Below are 20,665 nucleotides of genomic sequence, written 5' to 3' on the forward strand. Positions count from 1 at the left end.
AGCAGCTCACGGAAACGCTGCTTACCTTCCCGCTGGAGCGGTACCTATTTATCTATTTGCACTTTGACGTGCTTTCGAACTGCTAGGTGGGCAGGAGCTGGGACCGAGCAACGGGAGCTCACCCTGTCATGGGGATTTGAACCGCCGACCTTCTGATCGGCAAGTCCTAGGCTCTGTGGTTTAACCCACAGCGCCACCCACGTCCCAAGCCACCCAGAGTGGCTGGGGAAACCCAGCCAGATGGGCAGGGTATAAAAAATTAAATTATTATTATTATTTCCCCACCACCTCATTTTTGTTTGTGACTGGGATACCTTAGACCAATGTCAGTGACCAATGTCAATGTCAACCATCATAGAAGGGGTGGGCAATGTGAAGCTAGAAAACCTGATGTGTCCATAGGCAGGCAGAAAGGAGACAAGAAATTAAAGTAAGGGGGGAGAAGGAGGCTGTGGGCAGAGGCAAGTGATTCAAATGAATGAGTGAATGGATTAATTGGGCGGGGGATTTAGAAGAAAGCAGGCGGCAATGGAAGTGAAGCTGGGGCAGATAGGAAGGAGGAGAGGTGGAGCAAGGAGGGAGTTAACTTGTGGGATTCATTGCCACAAGATGTGATAGTCACTAGCCTATATAGATTTCATGAAGAAGAATGCTGTAAATGGTTACTATTATTACTTGTGATAGCTGTGTCCTGTTACTGGGAATTTGTTGGGGAGCAACAGCAATGAGGTTATTGTCCTCATACCCTACTTGAAGGCTTCCAAAAGCTGTCCAGTTGGCTGCTGTGGATAGCAAAAGATGGACTAGATGAATTTTGGTCTCATCCAGTATGATTCTTCTTAGATTTTTATGACCTGGGATAGTTGCTAAAGAGACTTATGCTGGGATTGGTGTAATTGTTTGTGTACATACATTCACATAATCTAAATGGCAGTGTCAAGCCTCTAGTTTCAATCTGTTATAATTTAAGTACAGTGGAACCAGAAGACTGTTTGAAAATCGAGGAGCAATGGGTGGTCGGCAAAATCCATTGAGAAAAAAGAAAAACACGCAGTGGAAGCTGCTCGACTTTCGAGGCGTGCTCGAAAACGGAAGCAATTACTTTTTAAGTTTTCTGTGTTCGGCTTCTGAGACGCTCGAAAACCGAGGTTCCACTGTATATTATTAATTCAAATGCTATACTGGTCCAAGAACCGGTGTTGGCTGCACATATTCCAATGTTGCCAAGTAACACTTCAAGCCAAATGCCCACCGAGTTCATAGATTCCATTTTATGATACAGCTGTTAAATGTTGCACATTGTTTCTCATTCTGACACAATGACTTGCAAATCTTTTACCAGTAGCATTTAACTGATATCCTGGACCCACCTGTAAATCCTACATCACCACAACGATGGGCACCTGATGACAAAGACAGGCACAACTAAGGTTCCTTACATCTGTGATTTGAGAAGTCAGGGTCCAAGTATCTACAGGAATAACATCCCTCTCATTTGCTTACCCAGCTGTAGAAGCACCGAGGCTTTTGAAACCATGGAAACTTTGGTCAACGACACCAACAATGTACCAAAGCAACCCCTGCTGTTTGGTCCCTTTGTTGAAATGAACCGTACATGCAACATTGAGTTTGCTTTCATTTTATTGTGACCCTAGATGTATGAATTAAAGGGTGGTGGCGGTTTTGCATCTAGAGTACTCCCAATAAAACGGCACAATTTAGCCTTTATTTGGTGTTGTGCTGAATGTGCTGCCATTTTCTTTTTGAGAGCAAGACAATGCATGGAGAAAACCCTTGTTTTGCTGTTTATATAACAAGTACCCACTCATTGTGCTCATTCTGTGGATGCAAGGGTAACATGATCTATTGCCAAACTTTCAGCTCTGTAATTTGTAATATATGATTCCAGTGGTATTAATGAAACCATCTTCATTGTCATTTTCCAAAGGCCGAATATCAGTAACTGGTAAATCGAGCAGAAATAAGTAGTTTACACCAGCCAGTCTCTGAGAGTACTAAATTTTCAGTTTCCATAGTTTCAGGGGAGTACAATTTGTGAATGCATGACTAGCTGTGGCTTGTACTGAATTAGGATGGATATGATGTATGCTGAGCTCTGTGTCAGAGAAATATTTCTGAGAATCTTGCCATTTATAAAATGGCCATGTATCTTGTGGGTTTCTTGCCTTATTTAAATGATACCTCCTAGAAGATTTTCCACGCTCGGTCTGCTGTAATCTCTAATTTCTTTATGGATGATCCCTCCATGTCCATGATTATGCTGTTTAAGAGAGTACATCACCGGTCCTCTAGTTAACACATTGCTGCCCAATATTGAAAGCTGAGAGTTTGAACTAATAAATAGCTGTTGTCACTCCCCTTCTATGACTTGTGATCTTGTTTTGTCAAAAAAAAAACCAAAAAGCTTTGTTTTCAAATGTTGACCAGTTTTTAGCTAATTATTATTTATTTAAGGCATGTGTATATCGCTTAATGGTTAGTATTTCTAAGCCATGTACCAAAATAAATAAATAAACTGTATAGAGAATAAAACAATAAAAATAATCATGAAACCAGACACAAATCTGAATGCTACCTTAAGATGAAGGGATGGGAGCTGGAATCCAGTAGCCTCTGGAGGGAACCACTTTGGCCATATAGAATAAAATAATTTATAAAAAATATATATCATCTTGAATAATTCATTATATCCTGAAGCATTGCATAAGATACTGGAGATCTAGACTAGAGGTGGCTGTCTAAGATCTGGGATATTATACTCATATGCATCTGGAGAGGGGAAACATAAATTGGTCATTAGGGGAAATTTGGCATTTTTGTATGGAAGCTCTGCTGGACAGAAGAAGCACTCCTCTTTACACAAGTGCTGGTCCATTTCCTTTTCTGGACAAGGCAGTTGCATAAGCACACTCCTTTAAGCATGGAACTTCTGCCACTGTAGATATGAATGAGGCAGCAGCAGCACCCCAACCTGAAGATCAGGACCTTTGCTTCCAGTGCCACCAATCAAATCTTTTTCATATATCACATTTTCTTTAAAACATGAAACCCTTCTAGAACAGTGCTCCTCAGCTATGGGCCCCGAGATATTGTTGCACTACCCATCATACCCAGCCAGCTTAACCAATGGTCAGCGATGACGATAAGAGTCCAGCAGGGCTTTAATTTTTCAGCCGCAGCTCACCAAAACTCACTTCTGGCACCTCCCAGGTGGAAGAATAAGGAAGGTGTTCCTGGTGAATTCTGGCACCTCTTTTTCTAGGGGGGAAAATAGCACTGGAAGCATTCTTCTAGAGCCAGTCTAATTTGAAGAAACCTCACCAACAGTAACTTGCTGAAACATTAAACAAATCAGTTCAATGAAATGCTTTTGTTTGAGGAATGTAATACATTGAAACTGTGATCTTCACATAGAATATAACCATCCTGTATCCTATTTATGTATTTATTTTAGGCACAGAAGGGGCTGTATTTGAGCACTCTGTGGAGACTCCCCATATCAGAGCAGATCCATCCCAAGACCTCAAGTAGGTGTTTCGAAAGCATTGATTTCAGTTTTATTTGGCAAGTTATCCATAGACCAGCTATGCTCTAAAACGCTTTTAAAGTAAGTTATATTGTTCATTAATCTGACTATAGCATTTATGTACTCCTCACCCATAAACAAAACTTTCAAGTATTTCGCCTACAAATGAAGAATCAAAATTAATCTTAGACCTTTTCACAAAAGCATCTTCCATTTGACATGTATCTGTGCCTTGTCTGAAGCTGTGATGGGTCAGGATTCATTCATTGTTAAATGGGGTTTGTAGAGCACTCCTGTCCCTCTGAAAACTGAGTTTTTGTTCTTATTATGAGCTTTCAGGATGTGCAAGCCACAAATGTCAGGGAAGGGTTGGCATGCTGTGGTTTGCCCTTGAAAACTATGTTTGCCTTTTGCTCATTTTCTCTCTCTCTTGAGCCATATTTGTCCTTCACTTTCCTATGAATCTATCCTTCCAAGGTTATTCAAAGGCTGCAATCCAAACAAAAAATCCACTCACTCCCGATGTCAGTGAAACACTACTGCATTTACCGGCCAGTCACTCTTGTGGTTTTTGTCTCTTTCCCAAATATCAGAGGGTTTTTTTATATAAAAAAGATCGAATCCTAAAACTTCCAGGGAGTCTGTAAGTCAAACTAAGATTTATTTATTTTTTAATGAAAATGACTTCCCTGTTGAAGCCTTAGATATGTTTAGATGTGGCTGCTGAGCCCTGATCAATATTTTTCTGAAAAGGCAAAGAGATTAAATGTAAGCCTAAAACAAACAGTTGTGTCTCAGTATAAGGTTCTTTCTTCTTCTGTTTTTTGGGATCATTTCCATCTCAGAACGTGTCACAGAGGTTGTGGTAAGGTTGATGTCCCCTTCTCTTTCCAAAGCAGATTTGGGTGTTTCACGCACATTAGACTCAAGAGATGCACTCAAGTACTTCAACAAGGGAGTGCAGTCGTCAATCTGGAACCATTGTAAAATGAGCATTTTAACTTGGGCAGAAATCAGATGAGATCCCTTGTTGAACACATTGCCCTAAAGCAGGCTTCCTCAACCTCTGCCCTCCAGATGTTTTTGGCCTACAACTCCCATGATCCCAAGCTAGCAGGACCAGTGGTCAGGGATGATGGGAAATGTAGTCTCAAAACATCCTGGAGGGCCGAGGTTGAGGAAGCCTACCCTAAAGGATAACTCTAGCTGTGATGGGGCAACATCTCCTTACTCTGATAGAGCACCACTTCCTGTTTCCTATCCAGAAGTCAAGGGGGGGGTGTGAGGAAACCCTAGAAAAGATATAAGGAGAGAAGCACCTGAAACAACCAGTAGCAGACTGGTTGTGGTAACAGGAGGAAGGCAGATATTTTGCCACTCCTCTATACCATCAACCATGAAATCTTATTAGACCAACTTTGCTGGTTGGAGAAAAGGGCACAGTGTTATGGTGGTCCTACTCTACCTGAGGCTAAGTTTCAGAGGGTTGCACTGAGGGACTTTTGCTTGACTCCATGGCAGTTCAGCTCTGGGATTCCACAGGGGTCAGTCTTAGCCCTCTAGTCAACGTCTGTGTGAAGCCACTATGTGAGGTCATCTGGAAGTATGGAATCAGCCATCACCAGCAAACTGATGGCGCCCAGATCTACTCCACTTTCTCAGAGGAGGACAGGCAGCAGAGGCGGCCTTGGGGGAGCTTGACTAGTTTGGTTGCACTCCCTGCAGGAGACACCTCAACTATGAAGTAGAATGGAAGGTCAGAGGCAGAGGGTGCAGAACTTTGGCATTGCACAAGGTGCCGCTGAAATTTGAGACACCAAGGTCCATCACTGTAGGCAGAACCTGTGCCAGTGTCTGGTCATCATAAACTAAGACCTTTTTTGAATATGTTTTTTAAATAAAATAATATTTTTATTCTTTTATTATTATAAGTTGCATCCAGAATTCATGAATGGCAAAATGGGGTAGGCTGTTTTACCAAATAGGGGAGGTCTGAAATTCTCCAACAGTTCAGGAGGAGCTTGAAAGAAAGAAATCTTTTTGGATCAATTTCAGTTGAGCCCTATTAATTTTGCATCCCTTTTTGCACCTCACTTTTGAGCCTCTCCATCATGAGGTTATATTGAAATGGTTTTTTAAACAAACAATTCTGTTTGTCTTATTTTACTTGCATAATGTTATATCTAGTACATTTAATAATATAAAATTTAAATTTTTTGAGAGGTTTACAGTACAGTCCTGTATGTGTTCCATAGAGTTCACTGGTGTTTACTCCTAGATAAGTAGGTTCGGATTGCAACTTCCATGTGTAAAACTTTGTTTAAACAGGTTTTTTTTATTATCCACATAAATAACTTTATTCTTATTCTTAAGCATTTTTCAGATTTAGGAAATTAATTCAGCTGCCTTGATAAATGATAGCAGTATCAATGACCAAATCTAATCTGAAAAATAAAAATCATATTCTAAACATTTATGAACAAGGTTCTCATACTCTGAACATTCCCCCATAGTTTGGGATGTTTACATTTTGTTCCTTCTAAATCATTTTTAAATTCCCTTACTAGTCAACCATTCATCTCAGACAAGATAAAATCTACCCAAGTTTATCTTTTGCTAGCAAGATTTTGCTGCCTGTAGCCATTTTTGAGAGTTTATAAACTCTGTTACATGATCCCTGGCCCAAGAAAGCTTAGCTGAACCTGAGACTCATTAGAAGGAACAAGTAGGATAAAAGGATCATATTTTACAAACAGTAAAATGAATTACATCTGTATAACTGAATTACACCTGTATAATTTATTTGTCAGACTCCAGTTGCCACGTTTTGTCCGAAAGAGCCCAGCTAAACTAAGGAGAGTATAAACCCCAAAATATTTATTTTAAATATGACAGCAACACAGTTTGTCCAGGTAGTCATTAAGAAACAAACAGCTTCTATACACAATCAAAGACCACTGTGGTTATCTGCAGAAATCTATGCCCTCAATCAACTTCTTAATAAAGGGGGCAAATTGCTTTGTTGTTGTCCTGCACCTCTGGGGAGAACTCGAAAATCAAATTTAATAGCTTCCTTCCCCCTTTTATCATCAAGGCTACAGTAAGATTGACTATAAGCTAATCCTGAAAGCCAACACTGGGCATAATGAGATGGAAAATTGATCAAGCGACAAGGAGCCGACAAGGATAGTAGGATCCCCTTTTAATTCTGATCTGTATTGAAGACCCACAAATCCTGCACAATAGTTTTGTGTTTTCTACAAAGCTGCAACCGCATGGCATCAGCAGGAGCAGTTCTCGAAAAAGACAGAGGGAGTAAGAGAAAAGCACTAACATAGCAGGACATCCTTTCATTAAAAGCTTGAGCTACAAAGAGGCCAAACGCAATTCCCCCCCCCCCCGCTGCCCTTAAACACAGATACAGAACTTTAAAAGATTTGATTTGAAGCTATGAAGGCACATGTTAATGTGATCTACTTTCAGTGCAGGAGGAAGCCTCACAAAGCAGCCATCAACATAAATTATATAGGGTAGATCTTGGTGCATTTGTGCTTTTGTATGTTAATGTGAATAAGGGAGCTTGTAAATGGCAACATACGCAGCAACAGCAGCACCGAGAACAGTGCACCAAACAGGAAGTGTCTGTCGGGGCTGATGGTTTAGAGGCAGGTAAGTGGCCAGATGGTGCCCAGGTGGCCTAAGATCAGCTAAAACAATAGAGGAGGGGCAGGGAACCTTTTTTAGCCTGAGCACCGTAGGCTTAGCAGTAGGTGAGGCCAGAGGCAAAAGTAAGTGGACCAACTAATTTTGATTTCACCGCATTGTGACCATGACATGCTGTAACCAGACAAAAACACTCAAGTGGGATGCAACTCAGGGCCAATGGAGCATGGGACCGTAAAGGAGGGTTGATCCTGGAAGAGGCATGAGGCCTGGAAGGCTGTATTCACATCCCTGAGGCTCCATAGAGGCAGGCTATAATTAGAAACTTTGCAGAGCTTTGGTGGCCCTTGGAGTCACCTTACTCCTCTGGAAATGATAGCTAAAATCCCTGTCCTCAGGAAGCAACTCAACCAAACTCTCATGGTTGCTAGAGAATAAGGCATCTGGGTCCTACAGCTAATATCCCCATTAGAGAGGCATGTTGTTTGTTGTTTAGTCGTGTTCGACTCTTCGTGACCCCATGGACCAGAGCACACCAGGCACTCCTGTCTTCCACTGCCTCCCACAGTTTGGTCAAACTCATGCTGGTAGCTTCGATAACACTATCCAACCATCTCGTCCTCTGTCGTCCCCTTCTACTTGGGCCCTCAATCTTTCCCAACATCAGGGTCTTTTCCAGGGAGTCTTCTCTTCTCATGAGGAGGCCAAAATATTGGCGCCTCTGCTTCAGGATCTGTCCTTCAAGTGAGCACTGAGGGCTGATTTCCTTCAGAATGGATAGGTTTGATCTTTTTGCAGTCCATGGGACTCTCAAGAGTCTCCTCCAGCACCATAATTCAAAAGCATCAATTCTTTGGCGATCAGCTTCTTCATTACCCATAGGAAATGGGACCTGGTGGATCGAGAAGATTTGTAGATAGGACTTTGGTCACAAACACTCCTTGACTATCTTGAAATATGACAGGCACAGGAAAACCCTGGATCCACACATGAGAATTGCAAGGGAAAATTATCTGCCCTTGTATAACTTTTGAATGCAATTTCCTTCATTAAAAAGGAATGCAGTTTACTTTGTTATTTCGTATGTTTTAAAAGTTTGCTTCATTTATTAATCAAGAGATCTGTGGAAAACTGAACAGTGTGAGATTAGGCAAGAGCAGGAGATGTCTGCCCACATCCCCCTCCTCTCAAAATGCCAAATTATCTGGACAACTTGTTCCTGACTCTGGGCCAGAGGTACTGTATCATTTGTTTCCAACCCTGCAGACCTCACCTGTCCAGTCCAGGGCTGAGACAAGTCCTTCCAGATCACAGCCAGTGGCGAAGCTGCATGCTCTGCTACTGGGGGCGGAGAGCAGGTGAGTGCATGGCTGGCACCCCCCAGGGGCATGACATGCATCCCGGGGTTATGGCGCGCATCCTGGGGGCATGGTGCGCCACCTGTGGAGGCGCGGTGCCCGGTGCATGGAGGGGCCACCGCAATGGCACCCTACCTGAATAGTGGTGCCGAGGGCGGTACACTCCTTCCGCACTCTCATTCCTCCGCCAGTGATGTTAGGTGTGTCATCCAAACAAACCTTGAAAGGGATCATTTCTCCCCCTATAGCTCTGAGGGTCCAAAGTAGTAAGCCGCTGTTACCCTAACCTCTGTTTGCTGTTCAATCCATCCCCATACTACACTGTCATTTACAACCATCTATTTAAACTGACACCAGTCAGGCCAATCTAGGATTAACACAGTATCGTGTAGGCAAAAAAACCCCACACTTTCCCCAGGTCAATAAGGTTTACAGATTATTTTTATTAGTATTAAAAATAAATAAAATAAACTCCTGGTTCTCCTGTGTATTTGACCTCCATTCAGTGAAGCCTTCTCTCACACCCATGGCATGCAGATGTTACTGGTCCCTGCATCCCTATCTCACCCCTGTCACCCACTCATGTACCCCATGTGCAGAGTAACAGGGGGATCATGCACTGATGCAGAAGAGAGGAAAAACATGTAATAACTGGAGGATGTAGCAAAGTGCACACGCCCAGTGCTATGCTCAAAATTCTGAAATAAAAAATCAGCACAGTGGATAATTCCCAGTACATCTATTCCACTTTTGAAACAACAAGAGGTCACTCAGAACGCCAACATACATAGATAATGGAGAATGATGTGGCAGTATCCCTGTTCTGGGTGGCATTGTTCCCAGGAGAGCATCTTATTCAACCACCTCCAATGTAGGTTCTCTGTGCGTGAAGGATTTGTTGCAGGTCACCGTGGTCTTCTTCCTCTCCTCTCCTGGTTCCTCCTCAAACAATTGATTCTGCTTCTATTCATATATAACACATCTGTTCTATGTGTCACAAGTTTTCAAACTGCCCTTCATTTAATTCTGCTACCTTTCTCCTCTGATCTCTCCCCACCCCAGTGTTATCACTACAAAACCTCTCCTTAACTTACAATACATAACGACATTTTCAAAGGCTCTTGAGATGTCATTTTATCTTTAGATTTCACTCCCGCCTTGGCAACAAACTACATTGTAACTCCAGACACTATTGCTTAATGCGCACACACTTCACCTATCTTTCTAGACTTGTTAACATCAAAGTAGTCAATTATTTTCTATGATTCCTGGTAGAATAAGGAAAACTAGCTATGCCAAAAATAATGGAATGTTCCGTTCAATTAGAGTCTAGCTAGGAGATGTCTAGGACTTAATGAGAGCTTTAGGATTGATAATAAGGTAACTGACATGCTCTGCATGAAATAATATGAAGTTAAGTCATAAATTCAATACTGCCGTATTTCTGAATTAGAGCTGGGGCTGTAATGATCTTTCCTGGTTTAAGAGCCAAACAGTTGAAAAGATGCATGGGAGAGGCAGTGCAATTTGGAGGGGAGAGGCAGCAGTTGGGGATGTTTGCTTTACCCTGATTCCTCCCCATTGATTCTCCCCTGCATGCCTTGGCCATAGCTGCTTTTCCACTAGCTGCATCTGAGAAATCCATATCCAAGAAACCCAGTTTCATGGAGAGGAGGGGACCAGGTGTTGCAGGAGAAATGCAATAAATGAGGGAAACCGAAACACCTTTCCCCACTCATTAGATACCTGAAGCTCGAAAATGATTGACTTACTCATGCCCTGGTCTTTCCCTTTGAGTGTTCATTTTTTATGCTACCTTTTTTCTTTTTGCAATAATGAACCCAAACCAGGGCCAATCTGCATCCTATGTAGCTGCCGCTGAGACTCCTTTTCCCATGTTTTGGTACATTTATGCTTTACCCAGAGATATGAAAGTATTCACCGCCACCTCCATCTCTTTATAGTGCCAGAGGTAGAGCAAACTCCCCCTCTTTGTTAAGGGATCTTACTGACCCCACTGACCCCTTTGCTGGCTTGTCAGTTGTGGAGAGTTGCTGGCCCCACCACCTGAAACCTCAGAACTCTTTGAACTGGGCAGATTCCCTAACTCACCTGCATGCAAGCTAGCAGAATCTTTGAACCCCACCATACTGAAACATAAAATCTGGGTATAATTGCCTTGTAGGTTCAGGCAAAGCAAGATTGTCCAGCAAAGCAAAACTCCACTTCCTAAATTTCCAAACCCTTATCACATCATGCTAGTGATATAGCTCCTTTTAATTCAGTTCTAAGGCTATAAGAGCAAAAAAACCTGAAAGTACCTCCATTCTCTTTCTGGATAATTATGGCCAAGCCTTCTTAACTTGCTTCACTCAGTTCCAAGTACCATTTTAGTTTTCCTCATCAGCTGGGCTTTTTTTCAGCTGGAACTCGTGGGACTGAGTTCCGGCTCTCAGGTGGGCACCATTGCCATTATAAGAGAACAAGGGAGACGTTCATGGTGAGTTCTGCACCTCTTTTTCTAGAAATTTAGCAGTGGTTGTTGGTGACATTTTTCTTGATCATAGGGTGGGTTTGACTTGTGCTCCTGTGCATGCATGCACACACACACACTCTTCTCTCAAGTAGGCCTAGGAAGGCAAGTGGAATATGATTAGCAAACCTCAGAGAGGTTTCTTTGAAGGTGCAGCTGCAACTCTTTTCTCCTGATCCACAACCAATGAAAGTTCCTAGTGGTATACTGGTTCATTGTGTTGACACAATAGGCGATAAGAAACCTTAGTCTCTTACAGCAAGTTTAGGATTGTGGTATATATTCCAGGCATGTCCCCATCAAATTTAAGTGCTTTCCAGTCCCTGTGGTTTCAGGGGCGAGGTTAAGCACCTTTTAACGTTTCTTTGTCTGCAACTAAAGGATCTTAAATGTCCTTAACTTTGGGTAGATGGCGCCCATTATTTTTAACCATGCTTTTAACTTAGTGGTGGTGTCTGAAATGAAATCTTTTTACAGAGAAGCTATTTTGCCTCCACGGCAAGTAGTATTTTTTTTTTAAAAAAATCAAACCACACTTATTTTAAATTTCCTGTACAGTAGAGCAGCATGTAGAAATTTTAGCTCATTTTATCATATAGTTGCATACCTTCCTGTTGCCTAAGGGAGGGCTGGGAATAAAACACTGCATTGGTAGCAGTGAAGTAAGTATCGTTATGACAAGGAATTTATTCTCTGAAAGGAAAGCAGGTTCTCAGACTGTTCAAAAGAGAAGTTTCCTGGAATTTAAACCATGCCCTTTTCTTTAGAGACAAGGATATCTAAAAGAGAATACTGTAGTAGCTCCATGGAAAATGCTGCACTTTTAGAAAGCATATAACAAATATTTCTGAAGTTCCACTGATTTTAATGAGAGGGGTTACATGTGAAACCAATAGATTTGAAAGTACTTCACTTTTGGCTTGAGATTATTAGTTTTTCCATATCAAGACCTGGAAACCAGTTTTGGGGACTCGTAATGGTTGTTTCAAAACAAAATAGGAGCAGTGAAATTCTTGTTTGTCTCAAAATTTTAGAATGCTCTCACCAGAGTGGCCTAACTGATTAATACTTTGCTGTTCTTTTGGTTTCAGGAAAAAACATTTCTGTTTTCCTAGGCCTTTTAGACACAATTTAACTCACACTGTTTGTTTTTATCTGGCTTTTAAGGTCTCACTGCCGTTGTAGTTCCTGCATTCTCTTATTGTCCACCATTTGTTTTATTTATTTGTTATGTTCACTGGTAGTCTGAGAACTGGGAGATGGAACTTTCTTCTTCTATAAACCACCCCGAGAATTCTTACTGAAGGGCAGCATAGAAATATCTAAAACAAAATTAATAAAATAAAACCTGGGCCTGGGGGAGAGTCCCACCGGTAGATAATGAGGCAGCAAAATTTGTTCTGGGGGCAAGACACTGAATTTGGATTGTTATTTTTCTGACTGTGCTGATTATGCATAAAAATGAAGTTAAGAAGGTCATATTGCTGAATTTGAAGAGGAAAAAATGGCTATAGGTTTTATCGAAGTGCAAAGGCCTTGCAGAAACATGTAGCCCAGTTACTTGAAATTTGCTTACGGATAGATGTAGATATGAACATTTTCATGTGAGATGAACATATGAGAAGCTTCTTATGTGTCAACTTCATAAGGTGAGAGAGCTTTTCATATGCACCTCACAACATAGATTCAACCAAGCCTGCTTGCAGCCTTCGCACAGTTGTGCACTGTGAAAACAGCATGCTTTGAAAACTAGATAGGCCTTTGACTTGATCCAGCAGGGCTGGAGGTTTTTTGTTCTAATGCTCATGTTCTTAAGCTAAGGGGAAAGTTCACAAAGAGCAGACAAAACATCAAAGTAGTTACAAATTCTGAGCTTGACGTCTGCAGGTGAGTCCTGCTGTCAGTTAACAAAACCACATGCATCACATGATCCCTTGCAGAAGGTGTGCAAGTCTAGCTTTGTAAACTAACTGGATGGAAGACCATTTCAGAGCCTCTCTGAACTCCTCAGAAAAAATAAAGAGTAATAAACTGTAAATTCTGAGCTTCCAGTCATGGTGGAAGAATTGTAATGATCATGCAAATAATGCACGATGTGAATCCATACAAAGTCTTGATTGACAGGCCACCACCGGCTGTAGGAAGCTAAAGCCATATTGTCAGACTTCAGGCTGTACATATTGTTTGTTGATGGTTTTCATTTGCCTTCTTTTACAGAATCACATATTTAAGACCCTTCTAGCATGATAGCCACCAGTCATGGTGACAGTGAAACAATCATATGATAGGCTGCAGGCATAAATCATTAGCACTTCTGGGGTAGGGTGGTAGAATTAACTTTGCAAAGACGCAGTACAAATATTTGAATGTAGATTTGTCGTGTGCTATCACTCCTCGCCTCCTTGGCACAAGCAGAAAGCAACCCACCACCTGGTGGTCATAAAACCAGGCTCTTACATGAGACAATAACCCCTTTTCAACGTAATAATTTGTTATCTATAACACAAACATTCACTAAGAGGTGTATGCATGTACGTGTATTTATGTGCATATAGAAATATGTGGTTCCAGAAGTAAATGCCGTGTGTTCCAAAAACAGCTCTGAACTGAGATCTAAAGGAATATGAATATTGTAAGAACTGACATTTTTCATCTTGAAAATGAATTTTTCCAAAAAGCAGGGGAGTCAGTGGAAGTTTTATTTTTACATTGTCTTAGGGAAAAGATTTTACCTATGCTGTTGGGTGATATGTGCAAAGCATAATCATTTAAGACTTTCCCCCCTTTCCCTCTCTCTCTCCTTTTTTTCAAAAACACACTTTCAGGCTCGAATCGCCAACTAGATCTTTGATAATGGAAGCTCCCAAGGGAATACAAGTGAGTGCAGCTGCAGGGGACTTAAAAGCTACCTGTAGAAAAGAACTACACTTGCAGTCCACAGAAGGGGAGGTAAGTCTGATAGGAGCACCACAACACAAAACACAGATGTAGGAAACACAACTCAAATGGTGCTCTGTTAGCCAGATCATCCCTACCACATACTTGTGTCAGCATGAAAAGATTACATCGGGAATCGTAGCATTTAACAGTGCAGCTCAAGGTTGTCATTACAATTAATGGCAAATGTGGCTCAAACACAGAGAAAAGCTTCAGGTATTACAAGCAAGCTTTCCTAGTTGACTCTGGAAGAGACCGTGCAGGTGGCTGACATCCCTTCCTTTTACCATCAGAAGATACCCAAAGTTAAACAGTCATGGTTTAATTACTGGATTTCCTTTTCAGAATTGAATTGCTTCCATTTTCATTTGTTTTTTAATTGCAAACCACCTTGTGAGCCATTATGGTGGAGAGGTGGTCTAGAAATGCATTAAATTATTAAGTCAGGAAAGAGATGTGATTTAAAAGGGCATATACACAGCTCAATGACACATTACATGAGATTTGTACCTCCATTCCCAATGTACCGTATTTTTCACCCTATAAGACACACTTTTTCCCCTCCAAAAATGAAGGGGAAATGTGTGTGCGTCCTGTGGGGTGAATGCAGGCTTTCACTGAAGCCTGGAGAGCGAGGGGGGTCGGTGCGCACCGACCCCTCTCGCTCTCCAGGCTTCAGGAAGCTATCCGCTAGCTGTGGGAGAACCAGCTCTCCCACGGCTAGCGGAGACCTTGCCAGCACCCAGAAGCTTGGGGCGCGCTGAGCTCCGCACGCCCCAAGCTTCGGGATTAGCGCAGCGCCCCGCTAGCCCTGGGAGAGCCGCGCGGCTCTCCCAAGGCTAGTGGAGACCTTGCTGGCACCCAGAAGCTTGGGGCGTGCTGAGCTCTGCATGCCCCAAGCTTCAGGATTAGCGCAGCGGTCCGCTAGCCCTGGGAGAGCCGCGCGGCTCTCCCATGGCTAACGGAGACCTTGCTGGCACCCAGAAGCTTGGGGCGTGCTGAGCTCCGCACGCCCCAAGCTTCAGGATTAGTGCAGCGGTCCGCTAGCCCTGGGAGAGCCGCGCGGCTCTCCCAGGGCTAGCGGACTGCTTGCCGGCACCCAGAAGCTTGGGGCGTGCGGAGCTCTGCACGCCCCAAGCTTCAGGATTAGCGCAGCGGTCCGCTAGCCCTGGGAGAGCCGTGCAGCTCTCCCACGGCTAGCGGAGACCTTGCTCGCACCCAGAAGCTTGGGGCGCGCTGAGCTCTGCACGCCCCAAGCTTCAGGATTAGTGCAGCAGTCCGCTAGCCCTGGGAGAGCCGCGCGGCTCTCCCAGGGCTAGCGGACTGCTTGCCGGCACCCAGAAGCTTGGGGCGTGCGGAGCTCTGCACGCCCCAAGCTTCAGGATTAGCGCAGCGCATCTGGGGGAAAATAATTTTTTTCCCCTTTATTTCCCCCCCAAAAAACTAGGTGCGTCCTATGGGCCGGTGCGTCCTATGGGGCGAAAAATACGGTATGCAGTATGCATCGAAAGTGATCATATCCACATCATACATTTAAAACACTCTGCTACCACGTTGACAGTCGTGGCTTTTCCCAATGGGCTGAGGCAACCCAGTCAGATGGACAGGGTCCAAGTAGCTCTATGATGTCCTAAGACCTTTCAGCGTCCTTAACAACCCCAGAATTCTTTAGGTGAAGCTGTGGCTGTTAAAATGGTATAGGAGTGATTTAAGAGTGGATGTGAGCAGCACTGGAGTCATCAACCTCACCTCAGAAATTCCACGTTGGTCAAGACATTCCTACTGAGGAGTCCTTCCCAATCATAACCCAGCCCTACCAATCCATGTTGCTCCTTCTGTCACTTCTGTCTTGTGTGGCATGTCTCAGAGCTATTCCCGGCATGATGGCCATGTTTGTGACTTTTCAAGGGGAGGCAATTTTGTTGTCTGCAAAGGAGGCACTGTTGGGAAAGCAGGAGGCAGACGTTGGCAGAATACAGGCAGCAAATGCCTGATGGTCCACATTCAGCTTTGCAGGTCACAAGTCATGCACAGCTGTCATAATAAATGACTGAAAATTGCACAAACATCATGCTTCCTTTCCTATGTGGCACTGATGACTAGGGGATATTTAAATGAACAGCAAATTCTAAATATTTCAGTGTGCTGTGAATTATACAGTTCTTTTTCACTTTCACGGCTCTTTTCAAACTTCATTATTTTGATACACTAACGTACAAATATAATTGCTACATTAGTGATGAAAAATGCTCCTTCCACTTAGCGGTGCTGATAAACAGGCCACAGTTAAATCAAGATCACCAAAAGGAAGAAGTGTTAAAAGGTGCTTTGAAAACTTTGATGACTTGCATGCTATTATATCCCAGCTTTCAGTTTTATATCCACATTTGACTATCGGCCCAAACCACACATGGCATGAAAATAACGATGGTTTGAATTGCTCCAAGAAGTAATTTATAGGTAGTCATTACACTGCCATGGAGCCCCATTGCTTTCCATAGGCTTGAGCTTGAGTCGCACTAATGTGTCCCTCGGCAGCTGCTATAATGCAGGAAATACTTAAAGCCTCAGCCTTGTATCAGTATTTAAGCTCAAGAGCTTTTAAAATACTGCTGCCATGCTTTTACACCACTGTTGCCACTCTGAAGATCGTAAAAGGCATCATTAAAAAAGCTAACAGCAGTTGTAACAGTTAAACCCATTCTGTTGGTTCTGAGGGCTGTCAGTCTACAGCCCTCCATTGGACTTTCTGCCAGTGAGCAGCCAGCCATTTCAGGATGCTTGCCTGGCCAATGGGAGCTCCATATGCCAATTGGACATGAGCTTTTTGCTCATATCTGTGGTAACCCTAGAGGTAAGTTATAAAAAGAAGTGAATTCCTGCCATACTCCATAGCAAACTGCATCCAATTTATCCTTACTGGAAATGGGTGAGTCCCCCAATGCTGTCCTCAAATTAATACTAATAATACTTATTATTATTATACCCTGCCCATCTGGCTGGGTTTCCTGAGCCACTCTGGGCAGCTTCCCATAATTACCTTGGAATTGATACAGCTTTCTCCAAAAAGACATTGGTTTGATTTTCAAAGCTTCACTGTCCCCAAAGGACACCTCCCAAACTCTCCCCTTTCCCTTCCCTGTCAGGTGGCAGTCATAGGCGTAGCAATGCTGGCACAAGAGGAAAGAAGCTGCTCCCTTTCCTTTGTCTCCCTCCACAACACGAGTCAGCTGTTGTGCAACTGCAGTCAGACCTGAGGCTACAGATGCTTCAGCTTACATTTTTTCAGGTTGCGGACTGCCAAAACCCAGAAGTACTGGAACGGGTTACTTGCAGGTTTCGGCAGTCACGCATGCACAGAAGCGCTAAATTGTGCTTTGTGCAGACGCACTGAATCGCAACCCGCACAGATCACATTCGCAAACCAAGTGTCCACTGTAGTGCTCTGGGTTTCCTTTGTTGCACAACCTTTAAACAACTCCTGTGCTAGCGGACAGAGAATGTTCAACCAGGCCCCATGTATTTATCATTCCCTCTATGCCTGATATCCGTAGGTGAGTGTGGTTGCTTTTGCAGCCAAAATGGCACCATCCACACATGATAGGGAGGCATCTATCATATACACCAGGCATGTCCAGCTCCCAAGAGACTGCAATCTACACCCACTATAAAAAACTGGCAGTGACCTACCCATTAGAGTGACCAAAGTTGTTGAGCTTTTTTTTGGGGGGGGGGGGCAATAATCAATACACCATGAAAAGAGCTTTACATTCTTTTTTTCTTCTCTTCTCTTTTCCTCCTAGATATTTTTAAACGCGGACTCAATCCGGTTAGGAAATCTACCAGTGGGTACTTTTTCCTCTTCCTCCTCCCCGCCGAGCTCATCAGCAGCTCGACAGACTATCTATGAGCTCTGCGTTTGTCCCAATGGTAAACTTTACCTTTCCCCGGCAGGAGCAGGCTCCACGTGTCAGTCCAGTAGCAACATCTGCTTGTGGAGCTGAAAAGACTCCCGACCCCTCCTCACACCAGAATAGCCTTTTTGTTACTGTCCCTCTGCTTCACAGTTCTGCCCGGTTTCCTTCGTCTCATCATGAAGCTCCGAAACAGCCCACAGAGCATCCTCTTCCGGTGTAAACAGGAAGACAATGTGGCCTTTTTGTCTGGCTCGTGGACGTAAACGACTGGAAGAAAGAAGGGGGAACAAAAACGGTTGTCTTCATCAGGAAACCTGGATCTTAGTATCACCTTTTGCCCAAAAGGGAGAATAACACAGGTGCCTTTGCTATATATGAAGTGAAGCACATTGTTTTAGATTTTTGCAGGAACTGTAAATGAGAATCTGCACATATATATAAATATATATATATATATATAATACATAAATATATATAGATATAGATATAATGCTATACAAATTTTCCCAGAATCAAAAGGCGAGATGAATTGGTATAATAAATAATTCTACTGTCTGAAAGCACAATTTTCATATGCCCATCACTTTTGGATGTAAACTTTTATCCCTGATTTTTAAAACTTCTGGAGCATTGTGTGATGCTTGCTTTGCTAAACAATTAAAATTCAATTCACATTTTAAGCAGCAAGAGACAGAATCCCCGATCGCCAATCCGTTGTTACTGTTTATCTCCTACATCTGGGGTTTTGTAGGAAAAATTCTTTGGACGCACTTAGCAATATAACCTATTCATGTTGAAAACAAGACCCAATTTTAGTTTTGTTCAGCACTTCAGTGATTACATAGTGATTATATACAAAGCAATTTCTTTAAACAATAGCATTCTGGGGTCAACGAATGGTCCGGGTCGGGGGAGAATATACCACTGAAGAAATTCCCATGATGATGTGATGGATAAATGGATGACCAAATAAATATTTTTCTAAAGTTATAGAAGTTTATAATGGAAAAAAGAGCCATGCCTTGAACTGGAGCCCCACAGGTGTACATTGAGTTCTCACATGTGTGGGTTTCCTCATCCATTACAATGGAGACAGGAAATGCATGCGCACACATGAAAATGCCTATAGACCTGCTTCGTCCATTGAAATGAAGTAGAGGAAAGCACTATACAACCCCAAAACAGTGGCAGGTTTGGAGCATAATAGTTGCAGCTAAACAAAGCCATCTGAATTTAGTGCATTGGAATTACTATCACGGTGAAAAAGTGCGGTGACGTTTTCTCTTGTTAGCAGCTATTATCAGATCTTCCCGTGCAATTTCAAAATATAATGATTAGGATTCTGAAATAAATTAAGAAAGTTCATGGGGGAAAATGTTTGGCCCTTGGTCACCCTGGCAGCCATATGCACCCCTAAAAGGGATCTCCAAATGATAGGGAAACCCTCCTGAACCATGTGGGAATGGGGCACTGGGGTACTGCTTGTTGGACCAATTTGGGGCAATTTGTTATCTGCCCCCACCCCAGCAGCTCCAGTTCCATATTTTGAGTGAAGGTGCATATGGCTTCAAGGATGGAGGAGGGGACAGGCAACCTTTTTTCTGTGAACCTGCTTAGCTTGTTTTCAGGATAATTATTATCATTATTAAGGGGCACGGGTGGCGCTGTGGGTTAAGAGCCTAGGACTTGCCGATCAGAAGGTTGGCGGTTCAAATCCCCATGACGGGGTGAGCTCCCGTTGCTCGGTCCCTGCTTCTGCCAACCTAACAGTTCGAAAGCACGTCAAAGTCCAAGTAGATAAATAGGTACCGCTCTGGCGGGAAGGTAAATGGCGATTCCGTGCGCTGCTCTGGTTCGCTAGAAGCGGCTTAGTCATGCTGGCCACATGAGCCGGAAGCTGTACGCCGGCTCCCTCGGCCAATAAAGCGAGATGAGCAGCACAACCCCAGAATCGGCCACAACTGGACCTAATGGTCAGGGGTCCCTTTATTATCATTATTATTAAATTTGTATACTGCCCTTCACCCGAAGATCACAGGGCAGTTCACGAGATAAAAACACAAAATGGACACTCACCCCTTCCACCGGGCGGGCGATTGTTGCAGATCCTCACGCTTGGTCACCATCCCAGGGCAGTAAAACAGAACGCACATGGTCAGGCAGCCATTGAGGGAATTCCCCTTGGCCACGTAGGTAGCTGGCTCAAGTTTCCGTCAGCTGCTGCAGTTCAAAATTGGCCAATGAGTGGCCTCCTCAGGGGTGGGGCATGCCTTGCTGGCTGAAAAGGAATGGGCTGCCTGGGCAGTCGGCGAGGCATAAAATCCAGAAGCGCCTTTCTACAACATAAAAATAAAAAACGAGAACACAAAATACATAATAAAAACAAACCAATCTCTCTCCTTCCCACAGACATGTTTAAAATGACATAGAATCTCTATTTTTGGCTGATTAAGAAAACATTTTCACCTGGCATCTAAAGATATATGTAAGAAAGGTGTTGGGCAAACCTCCCTGAGTAGAGCATTTTACAAACGGGGAGCCACCGCAGAAATGTATCTTGCAGCTTGCAGAATTCGGCAAGACTCACTAAATCAGTATCTTTCCTCCTGAAGCAGCCCATGTTTCAAACAGTTGACTGATTGCCAGGGCAGGTTTGCTTGTTACTTTAGTGTGCTTGCTGCCACCTCTCCGGTTTCTCCTTCACTCCTCC

The 20,665-nt window shown here is 43.2% G+C and overlaps 1 protein-coding gene across 2 annotated transcripts in view; it reads left to right on the top strand.

The window, feature by feature from the left end:
• SGCZ (sarcoglycan zeta) overlaps positions 1–20,032 on the top strand; it is a 563,963-nt gene extending 543,931 nt beyond the window's left edge. For both annotated transcript variants that reach the window (XM_081209054.1, XM_081209053.1), the window contains 3 exons: positions 3,476–3,548; positions 13,927–14,050; positions 17,842–20,032. In XM_081209054.1, coding sequence (XP_081065180.1) covers positions 3,476–3,548; positions 13,927–14,050; positions 17,842–18,042 — 398 coding nt within the window. In that variant the 3' untranslated portion in view covers positions 18,043–20,032. The remainder of the gene's footprint in view (positions 1–3,475; positions 3,549–13,926; positions 14,051–17,841) is intronic.
• The last annotated feature ends 633 nt before the right edge of the window (positions 20,033–20,665 follow it).

Source organism: Podarcis bocagei (assembly GCF_964188305.1).
Source record: "Podarcis bocagei genome assembly, chromosome: 9".
NCBI classification, from domain to species: domain Eukaryota; kingdom Metazoa; phylum Chordata; class Lepidosauria; order Squamata; family Lacertidae; genus Podarcis; species Podarcis bocagei.